The sequence below is a fragment of the Aulonocara stuartgranti genome, assembly GCF_965226115.1.
Source record: "Aulonocara stuartgranti genome assembly, chromosome: 5".
NCBI classification, from domain to species: Eukaryota; Metazoa; Chordata; class Actinopteri; order Cichliformes; family Cichlidae; genus Aulonocara; species Aulonocara stuartgranti.
The window spans coordinates 18542501-18569054 of NC_138943.1; the positions used below are offsets into that span (position 1 = coordinate 18542501).

The 26554-nt window shown below is 38.9% G+C and overlaps 2 protein-coding genes across 3 annotated transcripts in view; one reads left to right on the top strand and one right to left on the bottom strand.

Annotated features, from left to right (window-relative positions):
- Positions 1–14227, bottom strand: part of poc1a (POC1 centriolar protein A) — a 59305-nt gene extending 45078 nt beyond the window's left edge. Inside the window, exons 1-6 of one of the 2 annotated variants that reach the window (XM_082533188.1) lie at positions 13817–14227; positions 9074–9158; positions 8794–8965; positions 8402–8581; positions 7166–7273; positions 5862–5977 (exon numbers count right to left, since the gene is read on the bottom strand). In XM_082533188.1, coding sequence (XP_082389314.1) covers positions 5862–5977; positions 7166–7273; positions 8402–8581; positions 8794–8965; positions 9074–9158; positions 13817–13831 — 676 coding nt within the window. In that variant the 5' untranslated portion in view covers positions 13832–14227. Of the gene's footprint in view, positions 1–5861; positions 5978–7165; positions 7274–8401; positions 8582–8793; positions 8966–9073; positions 9159–11494; positions 11531–13816 lie in introns of those variants that run through there. The other variant, XM_082533189.1, reaches the window with a different exon arrangement.
- Positions 11550–12354, top strand: b9d2 (B9 domain containing 2). Its single transcript, XM_082533194.1, has one exon. The coding sequence runs from the start codon at positions 11670–11672 to the stop codon at positions 12195–12197; it is 528 nt and encodes a 175-aa protein (XP_082389320.1). The 5' UTR covers positions 11550–11669; the 3' UTR covers positions 12198–12354.
- Positions 14228–26554: the final 12327 nt, after the last annotated feature.

Here is a 26554-nt window from a genome sequence, read left to right on the forward strand (position 1 = left end):
TTTCTTTTCATCTCTTCTGTAGCTAACCGTTACTTTTTCCCCTTCTCCGCTCTCTCTCTTCACACACACACACCAGGCAGTCCCGCTACACACATCCCGAATACATTTCCCATCAGGCTTCACCCTTAAAGGGCCATGCCTGTAACATAGGGCTTGCAAAATCGCTAGCCCGACGTCCCGAGGCTAGCGATTTTTCCAGTCGGGCTACCAAAATCTATCTCTGCCCTGCCCGTCGGGCTATTGTAGGAAGGAAAAATATATGTCAATGCTTTTGCATTCTTTCGGAAATGTAGCTGGGTAATTATGTCATCGGCATCGGTGAGCCACTGTCAATATGTGACATATTGAAATCGCGTTTGAATTTGCGCTTGTTATTTGCTTTCACTTTGCAAATGTCCAGGTGCATTCTTTTAGCGCACCGGCCAGTCACGACCGGCGGGGGAAAAGTCACTCGGGTCAGAACATGGGGTGCCACCATCATCCCACTTCTGACACCAATGTGGCGAGCTCAGACAACGAGGAGACGGAGGTGTCGTTTGGTCTTGCTTCCCGTGAGCTAGCCAGGGAGCACAGCCGTTTATTGACATCTGCAGAAGAACACTGCCGCTAGCTAACTGCTCAGCGCGGCAACCGCACAGCAACAACAACACACAGAGCGCCCTCTGACCTCGGAAGGACACACCGTCGCAGCGAGAGGGCGTCACCCGTCACTATGGCAACATAAACAAAACATAACTGTACAAACAGAACCCCGAACAGCCCTGACCCGCTACGCTGCTGAGAATATAGCCCAGAAGAAGCGTATAGTATAGCTTTTATTTTGGAAAGAGCCATTTCTCTGTAATAAACTCTCTTTTCCAAAGATGAGTGATTCCTCAATCAGATACAGGGCTTGCAAAATCGCTAGCCCGACGTCCTGGGGCTAGCGATTTTTCCAGTCGGGCTACCAAAATCTATCTCTGCCCTGCCCGTCCGGCTATTGTAGGAAGGAAAAATATATGTCAATGCTTTTGCATTCTTTCGGAAATGTAGCTGGGTAATTATGTCATTGGCATCGGTGAGCCACTGTCAATATGTGACATATTGAAATCGCGTTTGAATTTGCGCTTGTTTTTTTGCTTTCACTTTGCAATCGTGCGAACTGTGTATAGAGAGCGACAGCACTGATTGGTGAGTGATGATAATTTGCGCACCAATTCCTCTGACATCCAATCGTTAGCTTACTATGCAAACATGACAAGTGAAATCTCCCGCAGCAAGCTTAAACATGTGAGAGGTTGATCGCGCAGAGAATCGCTGACCGTTATGTGTGTGTGTGTAAAAGCAGCAGGATGTATATTTTAGTTCTGCTGAGCCAAATAAGACAGGTCAGGGTGAAGAAGTGACAGCCAAAGAAAAGCTTACCACAAAACGGAAAAGTTATGACAAATCAGACTATAAGGCAAAAAGAAAGTGCAGCTTTATGGTTTCATGGACAAAAGAATTTCTGTGGCTGCAATATGATGAGCTATATAACCGGGGCTGCACATGATAGGTTTGTAGCTTGAACCCATCTGCTGGAACGTTAAGACAATATAATTACACTGCTAAGCAAGACACAAATAGGCAAAGTTCTTCATGTTACTCGTGCACGGGAGAGAACCGGACAACCGCTTGACTCCAGTTGGTCTCGTCCGTTCTCCCATACACTGTCCTTTTATTGAGGTTACATGAATATGCATAAGTTCATTAACATATGACGTCTACATACACAAAGAGTACCTTGCCTGTGTGTGTGTGTGTGTGTGTGTGTGTGTGTGTGTGTGTGTGGACTGCTGATCAAAGGGTCAAACATCCTTGGTCAGGAAGAGGGTAGCCTCCCCCTCACCCTAGATGGTTCATCCTAGATAACACGGTGAGGAAGTCCTGCAGTTCATCTAAACAAAGAGCACTTAGACTAGAACAGACGCAACTACGTTAATCCTACCATAAAATAATAAGACACGGTATGACCTCTCATGCTCCCAAAGTGCTGTCTAATACACACAAAGTTTGCAGACTATCAAGGATCAAAACCTCTACCAATCTACAACTAATTACAAAACTCTAAGCATATATAAGTAAATATTTCTAAGCATAAATGACAATCAACAATACAAATCTAACAGCACATAAGTGGTCCGCAGGTGCGCATTCGCTGTCAAAATAAAAACAAAAAAAAAACGCGCACAAGATATGAAGTTGCAACGCGTGTTTGCATACATAAGATTTTCTGGAGGAGGACAGACATTTGTTTAAAACTCTTAAAGATGTCGAAGAAGCTCCTTTAAGCAATTAGTTGGTGTTCCTCTACCTCCAAAGAAATGTCAGAAGGAGTCCGAACCACAAAAGAAGCGCGTATTCTCGGAAAAGTGGTTGCAGGGGGTGAGCTGGCTTCAAACAAATGATGAACGCACAGAGATGTGGTGCGGAATGTGCCGTGAAAATCCCACTCTAGCGGACAAAAACAGTGCTTTTTATATGGACGCAAACGCGCGTTGCAACTTCTTATCTGGTGCGCGTCTTTTATTTTGACAGCGAATGCGCACATGCGGACCACTTATGTGCACCCGTGTAAATAACATAATGTTCTGCCGGGTGTGTTGTTGGTTTTCTCTCGATTTCTGAGTCGACAAGTGCCTTTGTTACTGGGACCAGTCATTTTAAGAAAGGCCCCCATTAGAACCCATGAGAAATGCAAGAAACGCATTATTGCTCAGTCTGCAATATCTTTCCCAGAACAAACACCAATTGCAAATAACATACTAAAAATAAACCTGAAAAATCTGTTTAGAACAGCGTACTATGTTGCAAAGAGTGAACTACCACTGGCAAAATTTAGCCGTCTTTGCAAACTTCAAAAAGCAAATGGCCTAGATCTTGGTTCCACTTGCCTCTCACCCGTGACTTCAGCGGAAATTTCAAATTCAGGATCTGACACAGACTGATTCATGTCCTACACAGTTCTTACAAGTTCATAGAAATTTCTGTTCAATTAGAACCAAGTATTTGAGTTGATGATTGTAATTTTTATACAATGTTGTAATTTGTTTTTCAACAATGTTTTGATTAATGTTTTGTTTCCTTTACAATATTATACTTTAATGTATAATATTGTAAAGGAAACAAAACAGGAAACAAAACATCAATCAAAAAATTGCTCTCTTTTTTTATTCGGGCTACTTACATTTATTTTGGGCTACCAAAAACTGAAGAGTCCCTGCCCGAAGGGCTACCAGGGATTTTGAAATATTGAGAGCCCTGAGATATATTTATTTTTTTAATTACTTTTGTTTCAGCAACATTAAATTTAAAAACTGTACTTTTGAGTTAAAATATATATTTATAATTTTAATAAATGACAAATTAAAAAGGCATGAACATTTTTTTGTATCGAAAAAATATTGAACCGTGACACCAAAGTATCGAACCGAACCGTGAATTTTGTGTATCGTTGCACCCCTAATAATAATAATAATATATATATATATATATTCTACTATAATTCTACTTCAAAAGTGAGCAAATTTGACTGTTAGGTCGGTGTTTTTGCTACTTTACATCTGTCATGATGAATGTGTCAGAATCACAGACAGCAAGAAAAAGAAGAAGAGAAAGACAAGGCTTGCGTGCAGGCGGTCTTCAGTGCAGTACTGATAAAGAGGGTCAGTGCTGACTGATGTTCAGCAAAAAAAAAAAAAATAATAATATAATAATATAACCCCAAGCGCGCACCATCGTTCCTATTCATCTGGCCTTCTCTGCTCTAATGGGCATGTTGGTGGCGGGTGGATGGATGACTGGTTCTTGTCAGATCAAATCTTTGGGGCTGAGTAGCTAACACTATACAGGACTATTCCAGGAAGTAGACTGGTCACTGAGAAGGCAAGGTGATCTCACCAAATGTCAACACACCAGCAAATGAAAACGTTAAATTATTCAATATTACTTCAACAACCTTGAATACAGAGCCATTAAATATTTGGCATTTATGCTTAAAAATTGCTTTTATGATTATGACAACTTAATTGTTTATTTATTCTCTTCAAATAATATAAATGAGCAATATTTACTAGTTTACTTGGACTCTGATGCATTTATGAGATTTCAATTATATATACATTATAAAGAAGAACAGGTGACACCCTTTAGTGACCAGCTGCTGTCCAAATAAGAGATAAATAAATGACTGAACAGATTAAGATACATCACAACTGCCAGATACAAAATACAATGAGATTACATGCCTGCTCATACTTAATCCTTCATATTTTATACGTTTATTGATTCGTTTTTTCTAGCTATAGCTTTACAGGAAGTCACATGCTCAGTTAATGAAATAATATATTTATTTTTAGATTTATTTTTGGCATTTTTGCCTTTATTATACAGCAACAGTCAGAGGGAGAGAGAAAGAGAGGATGACAATTGCAGTAGGGACTCAGCTTGCGCTCAACAGATGAGCTACAGGAGCGCCCCCCCTCCCCGATTCAGATGTTTTAAAGCAACACAAGCACAGCTTTGAGCTGTGAAAATGAGAAATTCTTGCTTAAAGGCACTTTTACCTCAAAGGACTAAATTAGCTGCCATTGAAGTGTAGTGCTGCTGCACATCACACTGCTGCAAATCCTGCTTAACTGAGAACGGCTTAACACCAGCTTTTTATTACCACACACTAATACATCAAGTTGCCTTAAGAACAAAGAACTAATCGTGACCTCCCTAGACTTAAACAATCCCGCCATACATGAATCAGCAGCTGACAAATTAGCAAGCAATAGGTCCCTCTCCTGGCTTACAGAGGCTACAACACACTTGCAGGCATCCTGATACCACAAGCTGGGAAAAGATGCTGAATAGCTATGAAAGAGCACAGAGCAGTGGGTGTTTGTATAGTATGGCTCTGCCTCATGGAAACAAACCAGTTCAATAAATTACCAAATAATGTGCACAGATGGTTAACATAAATATACCAATGTGCCACTGCCACTTGCTATGTTACTGCTATTGATTTTGGCTTATTCATACAAACCCCTAAACAATTTTTCATTAAAGGTTTTCTAATCAGGACCAAAAACTATTCATTAATCATTTGATGTCTAAAAACATTATTCAGTCCCATGTGTGTCTAACACTAGCCACTCCCATTTTTACACTTTAAGTTAGCAAAATGACAAAATAACTCCAGTATGGAAAGTAGGGCCAGAAAAAAAATGAAAGAGGAGGAGGAGAAGCTTCTATCTTCATACCAAATCTCCTCAGACATATGTAATTATCCATTATTAGACCTAACAACTGAAATCCATTTAAGGGAGGCAATTAGAGCAACCAGCCTGAATGCAAGACTGATAAAAAGTCATCAACATTAAGTTTAATGAATATGCAAAAGATCAATAACATTCCTTGCCATTAATATAAATTTCCCTGTGTGCGATTTCAGTAATTTCTCTTTAACATAATGATTCAAAGGTACTTTGGCTGTACTGCAATTTCTGAGAGCAGATGTCTAAACTTTGGCCAAAAGTACCATACATTAAAACAAACAAAAACTGTGGCTTTTGTTGTTTCTATGGGACTGACTCAGCATATGATGAACTGGTGTTTCAGAATAAAGCTCTATATAAGGCATCAGGAGTGACTAAACTGAGAGTGATAAAGCATTCAGTGATTCTTTAAATATTTAAGTATGTCTTTAGAATTGATGTGGTTGTGACTAATTAATGAAAATAACTGTGTTGCTATGAAGCTAGAAAATGTCACACTTGAGTGTAAACTCTGGTTTCACTCCTTAAAAAGACCAGAAAGAACGATTACGGTTTTAAATATTATCGATGTGTCTTTACCTTGGTAGTGCTGTAGCATCTTATGTGATCTGATGTCCCACACCTTGACAGAGTTGTCAGTACTAGCTGCAGCAATACATGTTCCACTGGGATGAAAGTCCACATAGTTTGCATAACTTTTGAGAAGAGAAAAAAAAACAAAGTAAGGCAAAGTAAAGGAGAAACAGTGATTTAAAAGATTTGAAATCCTGGAATAACCCAGAAGGTCAATTCAAACAACACAAAAGCTTTAGTCATTGGTGGAAAGGGTTAATGATTTAAGGTTTATAGTGAGAAAGTTAACTATTTTAAAACACTTTAAGACACATGAAGGCTTTTGTGAAATTTCTTATTCTAAATGTTGGGAACTTAAAAAAATATATACAGCTTTCTCTGGACCCTTTTTCCCCCAATTTCATTTTTTTATCTTATGCAGTGGCATACAGCACCAAAATAAATTAAGCTGTGATTGGGATGTCTCCATTCCTGTTCACCTTAAACTGCTTAGACTTTCAGTACAACTGTGGGTCATGACACCTATAGAAATACTCTGATGATTGGATTCTCTGAGGAGCACTAGCAGATGATTTTGTTGAGAGGTCGAGAAAAAAAACGATAGATGGTGGTTGACCTGAGTCTATCGTGGGACAGGATGTTGATGCTAATCCTGACCACCCTCTGCATCACTTCCTACAGGCAGGCATAAAGTTTATTCTCTAACAGACTCTGCTGCCACAAGGATACAGGAAGTCTTTTATACCTCATGCCATCATCCTCTATAACAATGCTTTTTACTTGGAAGAGAGGCATTTTACATTAATGGTATTATTATCTCTAGTGTTTCAGCTGCTGTAAGAAACGATATGGGATAAAGTGTAGCTCATCTTATTATCATCTCAACACAATAAGCTAAAACTACAGAAAAGAAAGGAGCTCAGTATGTCAGACTCTAAATAAAACACAATAAAGTTAAAAAGAAGTAAGAAGAAAGATGTAAAACAGGATATTAAATGTATCAAAGACTCACACAGCCAATGTCTCATTAAAGTGTTTCAGTATAACAGACTGCACAATGTACAAGGGAATAGGGCACATGTGTAATGACTGAACAGGTGTTCAGTGCCTTCGTCATAAACATTTGAACAGGATAACAAATGGTTAGGGGATTGATTCTGTCAGATTTTTTCCAGCATTTACTGCCGTTGCATCAGTACACTTGTAAGGATTTTTTCTGACCTTACCAGAACACCAGCAGAAAACTGACAAAAATAAATAAATACTCCTAGCTCCTCCTATTCATCATTCAGGTGCTCGCAAGTGCTCACCCTGCATGTTCATAGAAAGAATGAATGCACTCTCTGCTGTTTTTGTCCCACAGCTTTATGGTCTTATCATCACTGGATGACACAATCAAGCGATCGTCTGGAGAAAACCTGCAATAATAATATAAAAAAATAAATGTAAATGATTAATGCTCAATCTGTATAAAATATGTTCAAAAATGCATGGTGTAATGGAAAAGGTCAGCTATACACCAGGCATCAGGAATAAAATTATGACCACCTGCCTAATACAATACAATACGATTTTTTTTATATAGCACATTTAAAACCAGAGGGTACATCAAAGTGCTTCACAGTAAGGAATAAACAGTAAATGATTACACTGAACTGTAAGTCATTAAAACAAGCTAAAATAGAGAACAAACAAAAGCAAGTAAGCAGAGATAGAGAGAAATCATGATTATCCAGAGAAATGAGTAGCGAGCAATTAATGAGCAGTGAGAATTAGTGAGTTGGAAAAGCCAGGTCGAATAGGTACGTTTTCAAGTGTGCTTTAAAAGATTGAATGGAGTCAGAGGGATGAACAGTAGCAGGAAGACTATTCCAGAGGTTTGGTGCTACAGAGGCAAAGGCACGATCACCCCTAGTCTTCAGACGGTGCCTGGGCTGGGCCAGAGGTAACTGACCAGATGATCGTAAAGAACAGCCGGGAGTATAGAGACTGAGGAGGTCGGTGACTATCAAACACCATAATCTCAGTTTTCTTCTCATTTAAAATGAGAGAATTGGCAGACAGCCACTCTGTGACCTCTTTCAAGCAGTCAGACAAACGATTCAATGAAGGTGGCAGGTCAAAAGATAATTGGAAATAGATTTAATAATGAGTTGGTCCCCCCTTTTGCTGCCAAAACAGGCCAGGCCTATTGAGCCATGGACTCCATCACACCTTTGAAGGTGTGCTATGGTATCTGGCACCAATATGTTAGCAACAGAACCTTTAATTCTTGTAAGATGCAAGGTTAGGCCATTTATGGAACTTATTGTCCAGTACATCCACCAGATATTGGATTGGATTGGGATCTGGGGAAGATGAAACTTCCTTTTTTTGGATTATTATTGTTAGATACTGACCAGGAACAGCCCAAAAAAGATGCATTTTGGAAATGATCAGTGTAATTCTCTTTATCTGTCAAAGGTCATAATGTGATGCCTGAAGTGTAAATCTATCAAAATGTCCTAATATGATGCATTGTATCGTGTTAAATGTGTGTCTCATACTTGGCACAGCGGACCCAGTTGATGTGCTGGTTGAGAGAGAAGAGGAACTTTTGCCTGTGTGTTGTCCACACTTTAATTGTCTTGTCATCAGAGGCCGTGACCAGAGTCTGTCCGTCACCAGAAAAGTTAACACTGCGCACAGTGGCAGTGTGAGCCCTGAATACTGTTGACTCAGCCTTCCTGTATGGACACAAGACATTACTTAAGTTTAAAACAAACAAGCAAAACCCAGAAGGTGTTCAGCAATGTGTGTCTTCCTCCATGCTGGCAGAAGGAGACAAACAATATTCAGTAGTTGCTGCTCTTTATGAGTCACCATCATTGTCCTCTGTAGTAAATCTGTGGTGGAATAAAGAACAGAAAAGACAGAAAGATTTTACTTTAACACCTACATGCTTGGCACCCAAAGACGTACAGTCTTGTCTCTGGAGGCAGAGGCCACCAGATGGCCTGATGGGGAAAAGTGGACGGAAAGGACGGCGTCTTTGTGTCCATCAAAACGATACGCTCGCATCTGAGGTTTCATGTTCCAGATCATCACACAGGAATCCATGGAGCCTGTGGCTAGGAGAGGATGAAGCACAGGTGTGAGTGAGAACATCATGTATTTCCAAAAAGGAAAAGACAAAGGCAACAGCAAACAGTTACATCTGAAGGCAAACAGATCATTACCAATTTGTTTCATGTTGCAGCTGAAGTCCACACTTGTTACGGTGTCCCTGTGACCCTTGAAATGTCTTTCTAGGGTTGGATCAGACTATGGGAGCAAACAGAGAGTCATGTCAAAATGTTAAAATGTCCTCATGACTACAAAAGCTACAATAATAAGCAATAAGTTAGACATCTGGGAAACAGAAAATTTGGTACTATTTACTAAGAGCTTATCACTGAAGAAGTGCTATTTCTTCCTCATCACGACTATGTGGGTGTATGATGTGACTAAAACTGGCCTGGAAACATGAGCAAAGAACCCCATAGTTATGATTTGTAGCTAAAATAATGAGGTCCTCTGATTTTGCGCAGTTATTCTTTTTTTACTCTCTTAAGTCTGTGGGAAAATAACACAGAGTAAGTTTCTAACTCTCCATAAAATCGCTAACAGCATCCCAACTACACACGTAAGGTTTAGAATACACAAGGCACTTCTATGACACCAAAGTAAAGTATGGGTTCACTCAATTAATGCTCTTTCAGCTTTTGATTTTTCAGACATGTCACACCAAACAAAAAAAGAAAGAAAGAAAGAAAGAAAGAAAGAAAGAAAGAAAGAAAGAAAGAAAGAAAGAAAGAAAGAAAGATTAATAAAAATACACTGTTTTGGTTTTAGGCTCCTAGAACAGGTTCACGGTCACGACTTAGTATGACACGTGAATGGAAACAAGTCTGTGTTTATGTTAGTAGTAACACTTGTGCTGCTAGTCAAAATGTTTACTGTGAAAGGCACCCACTGTGTGTGATACATCTCATTGCAAAACCCATGGCCAATAATATGTTACCATGGCTGCCTCTGCTATTCTGGGAAAGTTTTCAACAAGATTTTACAAGAAACAGCTGTCGACAAATATGTACACAAAAGCATGCAAACCGATGTTACACCACATTCTGAGGCTCAGCATATTAAGTGACCGAATTGATGCGTTTTGGGGTCATTGAGGTCATTGAAACGTCATGCTAGCCCTCCTCACCTCAACCCTCATCTTCTGAACGGAAGTCACCGCTCTAATACGTGAAAATGTGCATAAACATGCTTATTTATTCCAGATATCATTGTAGTTACTTATTATTATCATTAGCATTTCAAGGCAGTTAATAACAAGCCAGCCAAACAAGAACAGCTGGTTACAACCTAACATTATACCAGCCAGTGTTAGGCTTGAGTGTCTTAAAAATCACAGTTTCCCTTTGATAAACAGTTTGATTACATTCTCATAGTTTAATGTCTGTGAAGGTTCTCAGTCATCCAGGTCATCGTAGTCAAAGGAGCTTGCAAAGAAAAGCGTCTGGACTTCTTTCAGTTGCTTGAAGACGTTTCACCTCTCATCCGAGAAGCTTCTTCAGTTCTAAGGTCAAATGGTGGAGAGTCCAAGATATAAACCTAGTGGGAGTTAAATCTATATCATAGTTTAATCACTATCTCAGTCTAACAATGTTCAATCCATTTCAAAGAACGTTTCACTAATGCCAGCAAGATCCTTGCGAGAAATACACTAACTTGTATATCAGCTAGATAAAAACAAAAATTATATGTAACAATTTTGTACAGAAATGCAACTAAAACTATATTCTGTAAGTGGTAAAGGCAAATTACCACTCAAGAAAGTTTTCAAATAAATGAAATAAAATGTTCCTAGGAGTACAATGTGATCTAAAAGTAGCAAGTTTAAATTTATTTAATTTCTTCATATCTGGTTCATTTATATGACAATGTGTCGAATATGTTTAGGCTAAAGTTAAAACTAATTATGCCTAAACAACTATTCCAAAGTTCAATACCTCTTTTTACAAATGTGCAGTCACATTTCACACTACTCCCAACCTTGGGTTTTTCATAAAATATCATTTGTATTTCTCATTTAAAATATAAAATAAAATACTGTATACATAAACCTTTTATATACTGTAAAAGGTCCTCCACGGAGTATAAGACTGTTTTTTCAGTGTAGTAGTGAACTGTGGAGTCTGAGCGCAGTACAGCCGCGTACTGGCGCTGTTTCACAGTGTAATTGTTCACAGACTCCAAACGCCGATTAAACTTCAGAGAAATTGAGCAATAAAGTCAATTCTTCGTCACGAGTTAATTAAAAAGTATTAATATGAAGAGGTGTTTTATGTCTTCGACGAACGGACTTTTGTAAACAATGCATGAAAGACAGAAACAACTCGGTCCATTAGGACAAATTTAACTCTGAGTTAAACCTGTAAGGGTGTAGTTCCAAATTCGTGACACAACCGCGTTTTCACCACACACGTTTATTATAGCTCAGGAATAATTCTGGCAATATTATAATTGGTGAAAATTAATTATTCACTAATGACAAACAATTTTATAAAGGTGAAGCTTAGGGTTTTCATAATGTTGGACGGCATTCGTACCGGAAGTGGTGCCTGCGAGGTCTAACTCAGGGGATTTGTCGAAAATCACGGTAGGCGGTTACCAAGGAGACGTTTAGCCGTTAGTTTAGCTAGCCGCTAAGCTAGCCGTTAACATCGGAGAGACAAAACAGGACTTTCCGTGCCACATTTTCTTGTCAAAGTGAACCAGTGTGGCATGGCAGAGCTGCACATTATAGGGCAGATCATTGGTGCAAGTGGTTTCCCGGAAAAGACTTTGTTTTGCAAATGGGGAATTCATACGGGAGAAGCATGGCGGCTTTTATCCGGGCTGAAGGAGGGTCAGACCCAGGTGGATAGCCCCCAAATCGGAGACATAGCGTACTGGAGCCACCCGATCGATCTGCACTACGCGACCAAAGGGCTGCAAGGCTGGCCGAAGATTCACCTAGAGGTGTGGCATCAAGATTCTTTCGGACGGTGCCAACTCTATGGTTATGGTTTCTGCCACGTCCCTTCTAGTCCGGGACATCACCGAATAAGCTGTGCGACCTGGAGGCCCGTGGGCTCCTGGCAAGAACGGCTGGCGCAAATGTTCGTCGGCGGAGGTCCCCAGCTCCTCAGCCCTGACCTGATCTACAGCGGGGCGGACAGATACAGACTGCACACCGAAGCCATGGGGACTGTGGAGCTGGAGCTGGGCATCATCACGAGACACTTTGACAAATATGGTGTCGAGTGTTGAGATTTTGAAATGGCAGAAAGACAGAAAGTAGAAACAGTTATAGATCATATTTGAGTCACTTGCTTTTAGTAGAATTCTGTACTATTTTTTTTTCTAAACTGCACTTTTTTTTTTACAAACATCTATATGTAAATAAAGAAAATATTCTCTTACTGAAGTTGGTTTCTTGCTGATTTGTATTTTTTAATAGAAAACTGACTCTTATTAGCGATATTCCCTGTAATCATGCCTCATTTAATGCTGTTTTCTTAAATGCATCTTTATATTATATTATGTAAACCCACATTTACTTTTTATTTGGGATTTTAAGTTGTACGACTAACAGGATCGTTACTTGAATTAAGTTAAATGTCATTAATAACCTGCTACAAATTAGGAGTGGGGGCAAATACTGATACTGAAATCTATCATTTTGGTTCCACGTGTGATCCATTCACTGGCAGCAAATATTGTTTATCAAAAGATGTAGGAGTTCCCTGCTAGTCTGGCACACTTCACTACTTTTTAAGAAAATTATAAAGTGAGTTATCTTACTTCATATTAACAATAACAACCTCACAAGGAAAGAACGGGAAAGACTTTTAAAGAGTATATTTTTTCCCTTCAGTTACCAGATACTGTGGTGTATGGTGCATGACTGTATTGCACAGAATATATATTGTCATAGTGTCTTATGAGTTACTCTTGGAGTTCATCAAAGAGAGGTTTTGACCAACCTTTCTTGAAAATGAGGTTTAGTTTATGCAAACTTAAAATAAGCTTGTTTTCTTCTTTGTTTGTCACTGGTTACAAGCATCTCTGAATGCACAACTTGTTGAGCCTTGAAGCACATAGGCATACTCAGATCTTAATCGAAAAGAGCACCTTTGGGATGTGGTGGAGCACGAGATTCTCATCATGGATGTGCAGCCGAAAAGTCTGCAGCAACTGCCTGAAGCGATCATGTCAATATGGACCAAAACCGCAGCTTCACATAAAGAATTAAGGCAGGTCTCAAGGCAAAAAGGCTGCTCAACCCAGCACTTGCGAGGTGCACCTAATAAAGTGGACGGTGAGTGTATGGTGGCATAAATTACTCTATCGTTTCTTTTTCTTATAACTTCAATATACTGTAATTACCGTACACAGAATATCAGATTGTTGGCATATTAATTGCTTGTTAGTCACTTTGTCGGCAAAATGATGCATTTAATCTGCAAAGGCAATTTAGATCATGACAAATGAGTGAAACGATACCATTAAACTTTCACAAATGTATCATTTACATAACATATGTGGCTGTCATGACTGCACAGGGCGGTTGTTACATTAGTATAAATGTATATATTACATTGGACACTCAGCAGACTGAGTAATGAGTCACTTTGCTATGACTTCACAGACATTTAATCCAGACTAAGAGTAAAATTACCCTGATTTATAATCTGCTCTCGCTCTAAATAAAGCTAAAACAAGCAGCAAAAAGAAAGGGGTCCATATCAAATAAAAAAATATATGATGTATTGTAATAAATCTACAGATATATCGACCTTTAACTCTTAACCAATAAGCCACATTGTGGAAACCACAAATAAGAAACGAACTTCATCTCAGTGGCTCAAGCAGCAAGTTAAACTCACCAGCGCAGATGTCATTTTTGTTGATATCGGAGGCGAAATCCTGATGGAAGCGACTTGTTTACGTTCGTAGCTGTCCAAGCTAAATGTTACCGTGCTTTCCTCCGTTATTAGGACGAATGGGGTGCAAGATATCGCCTCTTTAGCTCGGTGTCCGGCTAACGCTAGCTAACAGTTAGCTCTTAGTTGCTGACAACAACAAAGTTCAGTTTACGCGCCGCGATTGGGCGCTGAGCAGCTGGTCGCCGCTCTTAAAGGGGCAGTCATCCCTTTAGCAAAGTTTCTGTCGAAACTGTCATTTTACTATTAACGTCAAAGTATTTAAACGATATGAAATATAGTCAAATAAAGTCCACACAGGTTTTACAAAATTATTCATGTGATGCTGTTCCATTAGGATACGTTACGCGGTAAATTCAATATCAGGCCGTTTGTAGTAACTCATAATTGCCACCAGGTGTCAGCAGAGGTACACTAGACAGAGTTGTAAATCAGCTTTATGCAGCTAAGTACATGAAGGCCTGTAACCAAGGCCTAACGTGGGTTTTGCTGTCGCCTGCTTGTGCATATAAAGTCTTAACCCTGGAGAACCCATGGGGTCATATTTGACCCCATGGGTTCTCCAGGGTTAAAATATGATCCATTTTCACTCAAGAATATGATATGTGAAGGCTGATGAAAAATAACTGCATTTTACTTTGGGACTGATCAGTCTAAACATGAGCCGCTCTACCTGACCCAAACACAGTATTTGTGTTTGGGTCAGGTAGAAAATGTAGAAAAAGATAATCTCGGAAGTATTTAACAGAAATAATGACTATGGATATAACTAATTTCTGAGAATCCTCAGAAAAATGGACCTGAAGAAGGAGCTGCTGACCGTCTTCTACCGCTGCTCCATTGAAAGTGTGCTGACATATTGCATCGGTGTGTGGTTCTCCAGCTGCACCACAGCACACAGAAAGGCACTCCAGAGGGTCATCAACATGGCCCAAAAAATCATTGGACATCCTCTTCCCTCCCTGAAGGACCTGTACAGCACTCGCTGTCTCAAGAGGGCACGCAGCATCCTACGGGACTGCACACACCCAGGACACCGGGTGTTTAAGCTGCTGCCGTCTGGCAGGAGGTTCAGGCTGCTGAGGTCCCGAACAAATAGACTCAAGGACAGCTTTTACAACAGGGCAATAGCCCTGATCAATGTAAATAGCTGACCTGACTGGATACCTCCCTGGACTTTTTAGGGGGAGGTAACAATGTTTAAAACAATAACAATAATATTTATATTTATAACAAGGTGCAATAATAATTAATGTGCAATAATAACAGTGTGCAATACACATACACTTATTCTTCTTTTTTATACTAAGTTAATATACTGTGTTGTGTTGTTTGTTACGTTGTGATGTGTCATATCGTGTCGTGTTGTGTTATATGTAGTGCCGACGTAGGACAGTTTTTCCAATTTCATTGTACTACTGTACTATGTATGACTGTGCAATGACAATAAAGAGTTATCTTATCTTATCTTATCTTATCTTATCTTATCTTAATGAATTTAAATGTGACCAGGGACCTGGAGTCTGTGGGAATAGCCAATGAGACGTGGTAAGCCACTCAAGGCCTGTGTCACCTAACATTTGATGGTCAAAATGAGCTAATAACAGTGAGTAAACCTGCTCTGTGAATCACAGCTACTGACGTACAGCAAACTTGTTACCATAACAAAGATTAGAGATACATTCCTGAGAACAGGTCAGATCATGATGTCATTTTAGCAGAAGTAATACAGGAAGTTAAACATTCAAATAACAGTAAGCACAGGATGCAAATATTTAGAATGGAGTGATGGAGTAAAAATCCAACACATAAACTAAAACTGAAGGATAATTTATTTAAGACTTATTCTTCTCTGCTCACCTATGTGTACATAAACTCATTCTTCAACTAAATCCCCACCCATGGTCTTTTTCAACCATAAGGTTGGTCACCTTGTAGCCAGTCATTTATACCACAAATACCAGTAATGCAATAACAAATATCACCACATAGTCATTCAGCATTACGAGCTATAATTATGTTATTGTCGCATTACTTTTAGAGTATGAGGTCATGTTTCTTTTTTCCCTATTCTTTAAAGCAAACTCACGGCAAGGCAGTGCAATCTGCTGCACACTCTAGAGACACTTGTTTAAAAATTGTAATAAAATGATTTATCTATCCACACTTCTTTCCAGAACTTGCTAAAATAGTTCAAATGTAAGGCATCTCATGAAGCTGCAGCAGGGTTACTGTAAGAGAGAGGGGCGCAGCACTCAAAAAATGAGAAACTACGAGAGATGTGAAGCAGCGAAAAGCAAAGATGGTGGTAGAAGTACAAGAAAGTCCAGGAAGCGGGGAAAAAAGATTTTAAACAAATTATTTTGGGGTAATGTCAGCAAAAATATAAAAATCTTTACAAGTTATGACTATATATGTTTACATATATGTATATTTAAGACAGTGAGCATTGAAATTATTTTTTAAAAATGCTTTCATCTTCTCTGCTTATTTAATTTGGCAGAGTTTTACACAGAGATATCCTTCCTGATGGAACACAGAAGGAGGTTACACTGAGCACTAAAATTAAAGTAAAATGACTACAGCAGACTACAGTAGAAGCCAGCACTGGTTCCTATCAGTTTTAAGGCTTTAATTCATTTAATTCAATCAACAAAGAACAGTTTGTCTTTGCCGCTGCCCTCATATATTTAGTTACAGTAAACTAAACAAAGACACACCCACAGGTTTACTGTCTGTAGATAAGTACTTACAGTAATACTACACTACACTTTAACAATGCCTTCTCGAGCTAAAGCATTCTCATGCAATGTAATTCATCGCTGTTAATAGCTTATAAATCAGTTAATAGCTTATGTATCATATGGGAACAGCACTGATTACATCACCTTGTAAAATCCTAAAGATTCCAGTAGGTGATGACTTTGATGAGAAGGAAGGAGGAAGAGAAACAGAAAAACAATCTGAAATTCTTCTCACTGCAGCTAGACACTTAAACTCAGCACAGTTTACTTGCTCCTGCGTGATACAGAGAATCATGCAGCACGTTTACAGGGCAGTAAATATTCATACGTCTATCTGAAAACTGAGCATCTTATCAGTGTATGTGTGCACTGTTTACGGGTAGTAGGATGTAGCTGCAACGAATAATCAGAGCTTTGTCTACAGAAACAGTTTCCTTTTCAGTGCAGCGGGAGGATGTTTTTCATGGTGTGTGTTTTATCTCATGGGGTTCTTGACTCCTGTTTCGAATGGGCCTTTTTGTCAAACACAGAGCCTTTTGATGCGCAGTGAGAGAGGAAGCTGTGGGGACCGTAGCATGGGGCAACAGCTGGCTTAACACAGGCAAAGTTTCAACAGGTCCAGCGCTTTACATTTGCACACCGTGTGTTATGTGTTACACAACTGAGAGACACGTGGCCTTAGACTTCAAAATGACAAGTTCACCTTTGCGCCAGAGTTCATCTGGATAGGCTGGCAATTACATAGCTATTCAGATATTTTATTTCTAAAGATTTATTTATTTAATTTTTTTTTTAAACTATGGGTTGATTTTTCAGTGCATGAAATATTTTGATTCGATTAGCTGTTAAACTTTAAGTTGGGGCATAGGCTTATGTACCCTGCAAATATAAAACCCATATATCCTTAACTCGACTAATGTGAGCTCTCAGTATGTAGCAGTCCTGTTGACAAAGTCAATAATTTGTATATTAATGAATGTTAACGAATGTATTAACATTTTGAAATAATTAGTATTTTAAATATCGTAAAGGCAGTTAAAGTCATCAAAACCACTGAGACTAAAATTACAATATGACAGCATAGACGGATGTATTATTTCCTTAACTGAAGTTCCTCTTTCCTTGGTATTCTATTCATCAAAAACATGACATTATCATATCATATTCCCTGGAAACTGAGATGTGATGGTGTTCATTTTTCTACCAGTAACAGATATGTCAACAATATGTCTCACAACTGTTTATCTTGTCGATAGGTGACAGCATATTAGGTGAAGCATGTGGTCAAAAGTGTCCTAAAATGCACTATGAACCTCGTAGGTTATGGAAACTGGCTTCTTTTGGAAGAAAGCCCCAGATCTATCATGTCTGACAGCTCTTATAAAACACATATGGTATTTTCAAACAATGCATTGCTTGCAGCAGCCAAGCATTCCTCAACATAATTTGTCATTAGGTGTTGAAAGGCATGCATTAAGCCTGAAAGCTTAACATCCGAGAAGAGAAAATTTTGCTTCTTTGTTTATTAGCTTTTGGGCAAACACAACAATGTAAGACTAGTTGGCTGGTTTATTTATAGCCACCAACCTGAAACAACGATAAACCTCGTGAATGAGGAAATGTGAAGACTGGTAAATCCACTCAACTTTTTACGATTGCTACACTGGTCTGCACCATTGTGCTGGTGTCTGTCACAACATGGTTTCACTCGCCAGTGAAATGCAAAACAGAAACTGCAATTTAAAAAAAAAACATTCTCTCTAGACATAAAGTAGATGAGATAAAGACTGTAAGTATTTAACGGTGGTTGGAGGGTCAAAATTTCTCTTTAAAAATGATAATTTAAAACAGACTTTTTTAGTTCGAGCGCTGTGTACTTTATAGATAAGGCTGCAGATTGCTTGTTACCTTTGCTTGCACTGAGAGAATTGATTGCCCTAAAGGCAATGAAGCTGGTTGTGTCATTATGCCATGCTTTGGAGTTGCTGCCAACAGTGTTCAGGGTTTATTCAGAGCAGAGGACATTCGAGCACTCTCTGTCTTATTATATGCTGTGCAGTTACACCTGTGCCATGAGTGCTGTCAGCAGCAAACCTCTAGTGCAGTGATCTAAACGGTGTTTCCATGTTTTTGTATTTGACTTCAGAGCAGCAAGTTTAGTATATCAGCTCTGAGAATCTTCCGTGACCAATACAACCACACTGGCTGACTTATTACAAAGGCTGGTTGACAAATGGGAACCCATCCCACAGCAGTGTGTGTTACCAAGCTGATGACCAGCATGACCGGTGGTCTTATACTATTGGCCTTAACATGATGTTGAGGCCCCTGTTTGTTAAATGAATAAAGTGTTAAATTGCCAATATGTTCTATTTCTTCAGACTTCAATCATCCAATCCAATAAACGACACCAAACAGGAATCAGTAGGAGAATATGCTGTTTGGCAAGATTTGGCAAGTTTTTCATGGCCACAACCCAGATGCTCAAGTCTGCTGCTCGACCCACAAATGCAGTTTTCTGGCACCATTTAAAGGGAGATAAACAGAGTTTCCAGTAGTATAAGATTTATTGCCAGGAAGTGTCGTTACAACAAAGAAACAATCAACCAAAGACACATTTCCTTGCTGTCTCTGTTATGTTTGTTTAAATTAATAAGGAAATGTCCACAATTTTTATTCACACATGTGGTACGATGCAGCCTTAGACATTTGTCGATTTATTTGAAAAAGACTACTGTGTAAAACATACTGGTTTGTATACATTTTATTTATTCTATTCTATTTTATTTTATTTTTTTAATTTTAAAACGATCAAAAACTGTGTATAAAAGAAATCTGACAGGAGAACCCTTGATTTAATAGTGCTATCTCGCCTCAGCATTGTACAGACAGATAGCAGCTGTATGTGGCATCCATACAATTAGATTACAATTAGATTCAATATCATCCTAAGTGAGCAGGTTCAAAGGTTCACGGTAAAAAAAAAAAAAGATTGTGAATGTAGAAAGTGAACGATTTGATAGCTCATGTTGTCATTTTTATCTCTGTGTTAAAGCTATATTTCATTTTGCAAGTACTAAAGTTTTTCCTCTTTTGTGCAGATTCTACTTGCAGAGGACTTTAAACTCAAACAATCACAATGCGTTTTAGGAGAGCTTCAATAATAAGTAATTCTTTTGAATAACAAAGTGTCTTCTGAGAAGTTTAGCAGGAAGAATAGCCTCGCCTTTGTGATGGCCTAAAAGAATTCAGGAAATTCACTCGATTATTTTCCCAAATGACTTCCTTGTTGTTTTATGCTTGTTAACCCTCTCAAGGCAGGTGTTGCCGATTTGCAACAGTTAAAAACTAACAACCTGATTACCCCACATACATATTTTATGAGGTTTTTTATACTCAGAAGTACCACTGAAGGACTTGGTTGTGCATTAGCAACAAAAAGTTTAATTTGAGCCTGAGAGGGTTAAACCGGACAGTGCCAAATGAGCGACAGTAATGAGGATTACTGTCCACACAGATGCAACACCCTAATAGATCATTCAGGAAATGATTCACAGTGGCACAAATTAAAAAAAATAAAAACATGGGTTGAGGCTCAGGGTCTTTTTAAAAATTTTACCTGCATAGTATAGCAGCTAGTTGGTGGCATGGAGAAGCACAGACAGGGTGTGGAACAAAGTCAAGCCAGGAAGTTGCCGCCTTTTCATGAAAGCTTAACATCTGAGAAGAGAAAATTTTGCTTCTTTGTTTATTAGCTTTTGGGCAAACACAACAATGTAAGACTAGTTGGCTGGTTTATTTATAGCCACCAACCTGAAACAACGATAAACCTCGTGAATGAGGAAATGTGAAGACTGGTAAATCCACTCAACTTTTTACGATTGCTACACTGGTCTGCACCATTGTGCTGGTGTCTGTCACAACATGGTTTCACTCGCCAGTGAAATGCAAAACAGAAACTGCAATTTAAAAAAAAAACATTCTCTCTAGACATAAAGTAGATGAGATAAAGACTGTAAGTATTTAACGGTGGTTGGAGGGTCAAAATTTCTCTTTAAAAATGATCATTTAAAACAGACTTTTTTAGTTCGAGCGCTGTGTACTTTATAGATAAGGCTGCAGATTGCTTGTTACCTTTGCTTGCACTGAGAGAATTGATTGCCCTAAAGGCAATGAAGCTGGTTGTGTCATTATGCCATGCTTAGGGCGATCGTGGCTCAAGAGTTGGAAGTTCGCCTTGTAATCGGAAGGTTGCCGGTTCGAGCCCCGGCTTGGACAGTCTCGGTCGTTGTGTCCTTGGGCAAGACACTTCACCCGTTGCCTACTGGTGGTGGTCAGAGGGCCCGGTGGCGCCAGTGTCCGGCAGCCTCGCCTCTGTCAGTGCGCCCCAGGGTGGCTGTGGCTACAATGTAGCTTGCTATCGCCAGTGTGTGAATGTGTGTGTGAATGGGTGGATGACTGGATATGTAAAGCGCTTTGGGGTCCTTAGGGACTAGTAAAGCGCTATATAAATACAGGCCATTTACCATGCTTTGGAGTTGCTGCCAACAGTGTTCAGGGTTTATTCAGAGCAGAGGACATTCGAGCACTCTCCGTCTTATTATATGCTGTGCAGTTACACCTGTGCCATGAGTGCTGTCAGCAGCAAACCTCTAGTGCAGTGATCTAAACGGTGTTTCCATGTTTTTGTATTTGACTTCAGAGCAGCAAGTTTAGTATATCAGCTCTGAGAATCTTCAGAATCAGAATCAGAAACTTTATTGTCATTGTCATGAGAACAACGAAATTAAGAATGGTCCCCGATCATTGCATCATCCCTAGCAATATCAAAATATAAATAAAACAATAAAATTCAATAAATAAAATAGATAGAATACTTAAAATACTAATAAGATATAACAGTAAAACATTCACATACATTCCCACACACATGCTTCAGACCGTGCATAGATTAACACAAGAGTGGCGTGATGGACATTTTTTTTGTAGTATTCAGATGTGTTATTGCAGTTGGATAACAGCTGTGTTTGAGTCTATTAGTCCTTGCTCTGATTGCCCTGTACCGTCTGCCTGAGGGCAACAGTTCGAACAGGGAGTGGCCAGGATGTGAGGTGTCTTTTATGATGTTTTGGGCCTTTTTAAAACAGTGGGCGTTGTGTAGAACTTCCAGTGTGGGGAGAGGGCAGCCAGTGATCTTTTGGGCGGTGTTAATGATCCCTTGGAGTGCTTTCCTCTGAGCCCCTGTGCAGCTAGTGTACCAGATGCATATGCAGTAAGTTAGAACACTCTCAATGGTGGCTCTGTAGAAGGACACCAGCAGTCTCTGTGTGATGTTATTCCTCCTGAGAATTCTCAGGAAGTACAGTCTTCCGTGACCAATACAACCACACTGGCTGACTTATTACAAATGCTGGTTGACAAATGGGAACCCATCCCACAGCAGTGTGTGTTACCAAGCTGGTGATAGCTAGTATAAGATTTATTGCCAGGAAGTGTCATTACAACAAAGAAACAATCAACCAAAGACACATTTCCTTGCTGTCTCTGTTATGTTTGTTTAAATTAATAAGGAAATGTCCACACTTTTTATTCACACATGTGGTACGATGCAGCCTTAGACATTTGTCGATTTATTTGAAAAAGACTACTGTGTAAAACATACTGGTTTGTATACATTTTATTTATTCTATTTATTCTATTCTATTTTATTTTTTTATTTTAAAACGATCAAAAACTGTGTATAAAAGAAATCTGACAGGAGAACCCTTGATTTAATAGTGCTATCTCGCCTCAGCATTGTACAGACAGATAGCAGCTGTATGTGGCATCCATACAATTAGATTACAATTAGATTCAATATCATCCTAAGTGAGCAGGTTCAAAGGTTCACGGTAAAAAAAAAAAAAGATTGTGAATGTAGAAAGTGAACGATTTGATAGCTCATGTTGTCATTTTTATCTCTGTGTTAAAGCTATATTTCATTTTGCAAGTACTAAAGTTTTTCCTCTTTTGTGCAGATTCTACTTGCAGAGGACTTTAAACTCAAACAATCACAATGCGTTTTAGGAGAGCTTCAATAATAAGTAATTCTTTTGAATAACAAAGTGTCTTCTGAGAAGTTTAGCAGGAAGAATAGCCTCGCCTTTGTGATGGCCTAAAAGAATTCAGGAAATTCACTTGATTATTTTCCCAAATGACTTCCTTGTTGTTTCATGCTTGTTAAACCGGACAGTGCCAAATGAGCGACAGTAATGAGGATTACTGTCCACACAGATGCAGCTAGTTGGTGGCATGGAGAAGCACAGACAGGGTGTGGAACAAAGTCAAGCCAGGAAGTTGCCGCCTTTTCATCCACAGTGTTATCAGACAACTCACAACACAGTTAAACCACATAGAGTTTAGCGGTCAGGACACTTTGACAGTCTGCTGAAAATACCTTTTTTTGATCTTAAAATCAAACAAATGCGCACAGGTTAGTAAACACATGCTGTTTTCCAAGGTTATGAGGGATTTAGCTACATGACAGATTTGTGTAATTGGAGCTTCTTATCAACAGACCTTTAATGCTGAAGAATGATGTGTTGCTTGGCCTACAGGGAGGAAATGGAACGACTGACTTCAGCCAAGAATCTCCTGCTGTGGCTGTTATCCGTTCATCAGCCCCCGGTGTCACGCACAAGCATACACTCTATACTCTGAATATAACAATGCTCTTTCTCTGTCCATGCAAACATGCAATCAAACACACAATCCTTTGTGAAGCGTGTGTGCAGCGGATTTAAACATGGACAGAAACCCTCCCCATCTAAGAAGGCCAGCTGCTCTTGATTTATTGAGTAAACTGTGTGCCTCATGTTTGTCAAACACACATTTTTCATTGTATTTTTTCTTTTTTCATAATTAAGGTTGCAACTTGTTTCGATATTTACACTACTGCACTTTTTTACTCCCCATAAATTAGTGTGGGAATGCAAAACGAGGATGTCTGAGAAAAAAAGCTCTGGAGAAAAGGCTACAGGGTTACCAGCGAAGCCTGTAATGTAGAGTCACAGTGACTGATGATATATAACCTTTATACATCCTTGTTCCTGTGCAGCCAAAGGCTAAGTCTGACACAGGTGAAGGTTGCAACACTTATGTGTGTGTGTTTTTATGGGCAAGTGGGTGTGAGTGCGTGTGTTTGCATATCTGAGTTACATATTTTGATGTGTTATCGCTGTTTTGTCTAAGATGGCCTCTAATCTGCCTGTGGAGGTGCTTCTGACCAAGGACAGTAAACGTAAAAAGGCAAAGAGGAATATCCAGCTGTTGAGCATGAACTCTGTCCATTCTAGATCAGTCTTCACGAGGGACCGTCTGTGTGAAACCATCCCTTTGCTACTTATTTACAGTGAGGTCACTGTTACCGTTTGACACTTTACATACCAGTATGAATTTCCACAGAATGTATAAATAAGGTTTCCATGGATTTTCATCTGCTGTGTAGCAAAACCATCCATGGGTATTGTAACTTTTTGTGACTCAAAGTTGCCCACCCATGTGAACTAAATGAGTCAGCAACAGTATAATCAACTTCACTGTGGAAACCCCACAACAGTTAAGTTACTTGTCTGACGTCATTTCTTTCTCTAAACATTCCTCTCAACTCTTCACCCCTTGAAAGCATACTTGGAGGTCCTTTTAAAAACTGCTTATGGCACAAAATAACTGGGTGTGCCTCAGAAGTTAGCCGGGGCGATCTCTTCTTATGCAGCTACCCTTGGAAAAACTGTCAAAACACGTCTCTCTCTATATAAACAGAGACAAAACGTGTCATTAAGGGTTGCATCAATAAGCACGAAACAAGCTTTAAACATCAAAATAAACCTGCAAAGAATTTAAATTTTTGTTGGAAGATGCTTCCGATTTCGTTTCATTGGTCAAATGCATGAAAGGAGTTGAAGCAAATCATAAGGAGGTCATTCATAAGTGTGACTTAGTGATTATTATAAAATATTAATAAAGTTTTTAATAAATGTAGTCAGCTCAGGTCAGTAATGCTTCTCAAAATGTAATTTCTAATGTTTTAGTTTTTAGTACTGAGTCTATGGCTCAAACCTGTAGTCAAACTGGACATCAATTATTGTAATCAATATAAATGGAGTCCCAGTAAAGTTTAAATGACATCTGTGAGTTATATAATGCAGGATTCCACCACAAAATTTTTTTATGGGAACTCAATCAGTCAAAAAAGAAAGTCAAAGTATAAGCTCTCAATTCTCGGGTTTACGTACAGCATGGCCAAACAGCCTTCAACACTTTAGAGCACAGCGAATGCATTAACATCTGTAACATAGCACATCTCCCTTTATCTGAATCTTCAAAGGATCTTTTTACATGCATATAATAGCATTAAGTCCATACGGACACGTGCACTCATGCCCTTGTAGATGAAACAGTGAGGTGGTCACATGGTAACATTCCAGGAGGCCCAAGGATGTACAGTTATCTTGACCCCGATGGGAACATTAAGGCAGATAAAGCAGAGTGAAAACCAGCCAAAACATGAGCTTTGCTTGAACAGCATATCATTTTTATTAAACATTAGAGCACTATTTTTTTTTTTTTTTGCTTTTACAGTGACAATCGGCCTCTTTGAGCAGCATGACGTCTGATATGCTTCCAATAAAGCAGCTTTTATCTATTCTTATTCAGTGAATCCAGGAAAAATGTGCTCATGTTACATTTCAAGAAAGACTAATCTTGACAGATGACAGACACTGCAGTCATAATAAAGGACGCATTGTTTTCAAAATCCACCTGCAATAAGAGTCACTGCCCAAAAACCAGAGCATCGTTCAAAGCTTTGAAATTGAATCCCATTGTAATTATTCTAATCAACTTCATACTGTAGCAGACAGCCACACAAGGACATGGAGGTGGATAGTTTATTGAGAAACTGCATGATTTTGCTTGTTTGTCTAAAACACAGTCATTGTCCTTCAGCTCTCAGTGCTTTCTGTAGCAGAGAGAGACGCTGGCGTTCATTCAGTTGTTGAGGTCATCATGGAGCTAACCACTTTTGCTCTTCTGAGAAATGATAGCAAACTGCTTTTTAATTCAATTTTGTCTCTTCAACAGCCAGAGCATTATACGCTTTAAAGCCTACTTGATAGCTATTTTGTTTCCCTTAACCCTCAGTGGCCACATTTGGGCATCGGCACAATTATACGAATGGTATCGGCTGTGATTTTAAAAAACACAAACCCACAAGACTTAAACTTTAAACTTTCTAAATAATTTCAACAATTTCAACTTACCAAAATATAGCAGCAGAAGAAGATAAAGCTACCTAATAAATACAAATCGATTTATTAGTATATTATATAACAAAGAATATATATTATATTAGATATGTGTGTGAGAGAAAAAAAAAGGTTATTTTAGTCCTGCTTGAAATAAGCATCACACCATTTCCAAAACAACAACAATAAAGCAGGTATAACAAGAGAGGACACGTCTGACTGTGACTGGCCTACTGGCTAATGGTTTGTAAAATGAGATCTTATTGGAAAAGAGCATGTGGTTTCATACCACAATTAATCCTCGATGTTGAAACATGGTGTATCCTGGTCCTTTGCCATACTGTGAGTTTTTTTTTTTAATTAATCCCTCCACTGGTTCAGTGCAAGTAACTAGAATTGTACACAGGAAGTCGCTAAAAAGCTACCACACCTACAAAAACTAGCAAACATTTTATTCAGTTTAAACAGTTTCTGTTTTCAGCACAAATAAACTTCAGTCGAATTCAGTCTCGGTATATGTTCACTGAATGTATTTAGCTTAAAATCTCAAGTTAACACAAAAGAAATTTGTTTCTAAGTATCTGTCTGGTTTCTCATTCTGGGGTTTCCAAAGTGGAGTTACGAGCAGATGGAATGAATCAGTGAATGTGAGA

Bases quoted from the DNA above. Each gene is read 5' to 3' on its own strand.
- b9d2 (XM_082533194.1), top strand. From the start codon at position 11,670: ATGGCAGAGCTGCACATTATAGGGCAGATCATTGGTGCAAGTGGTTTC.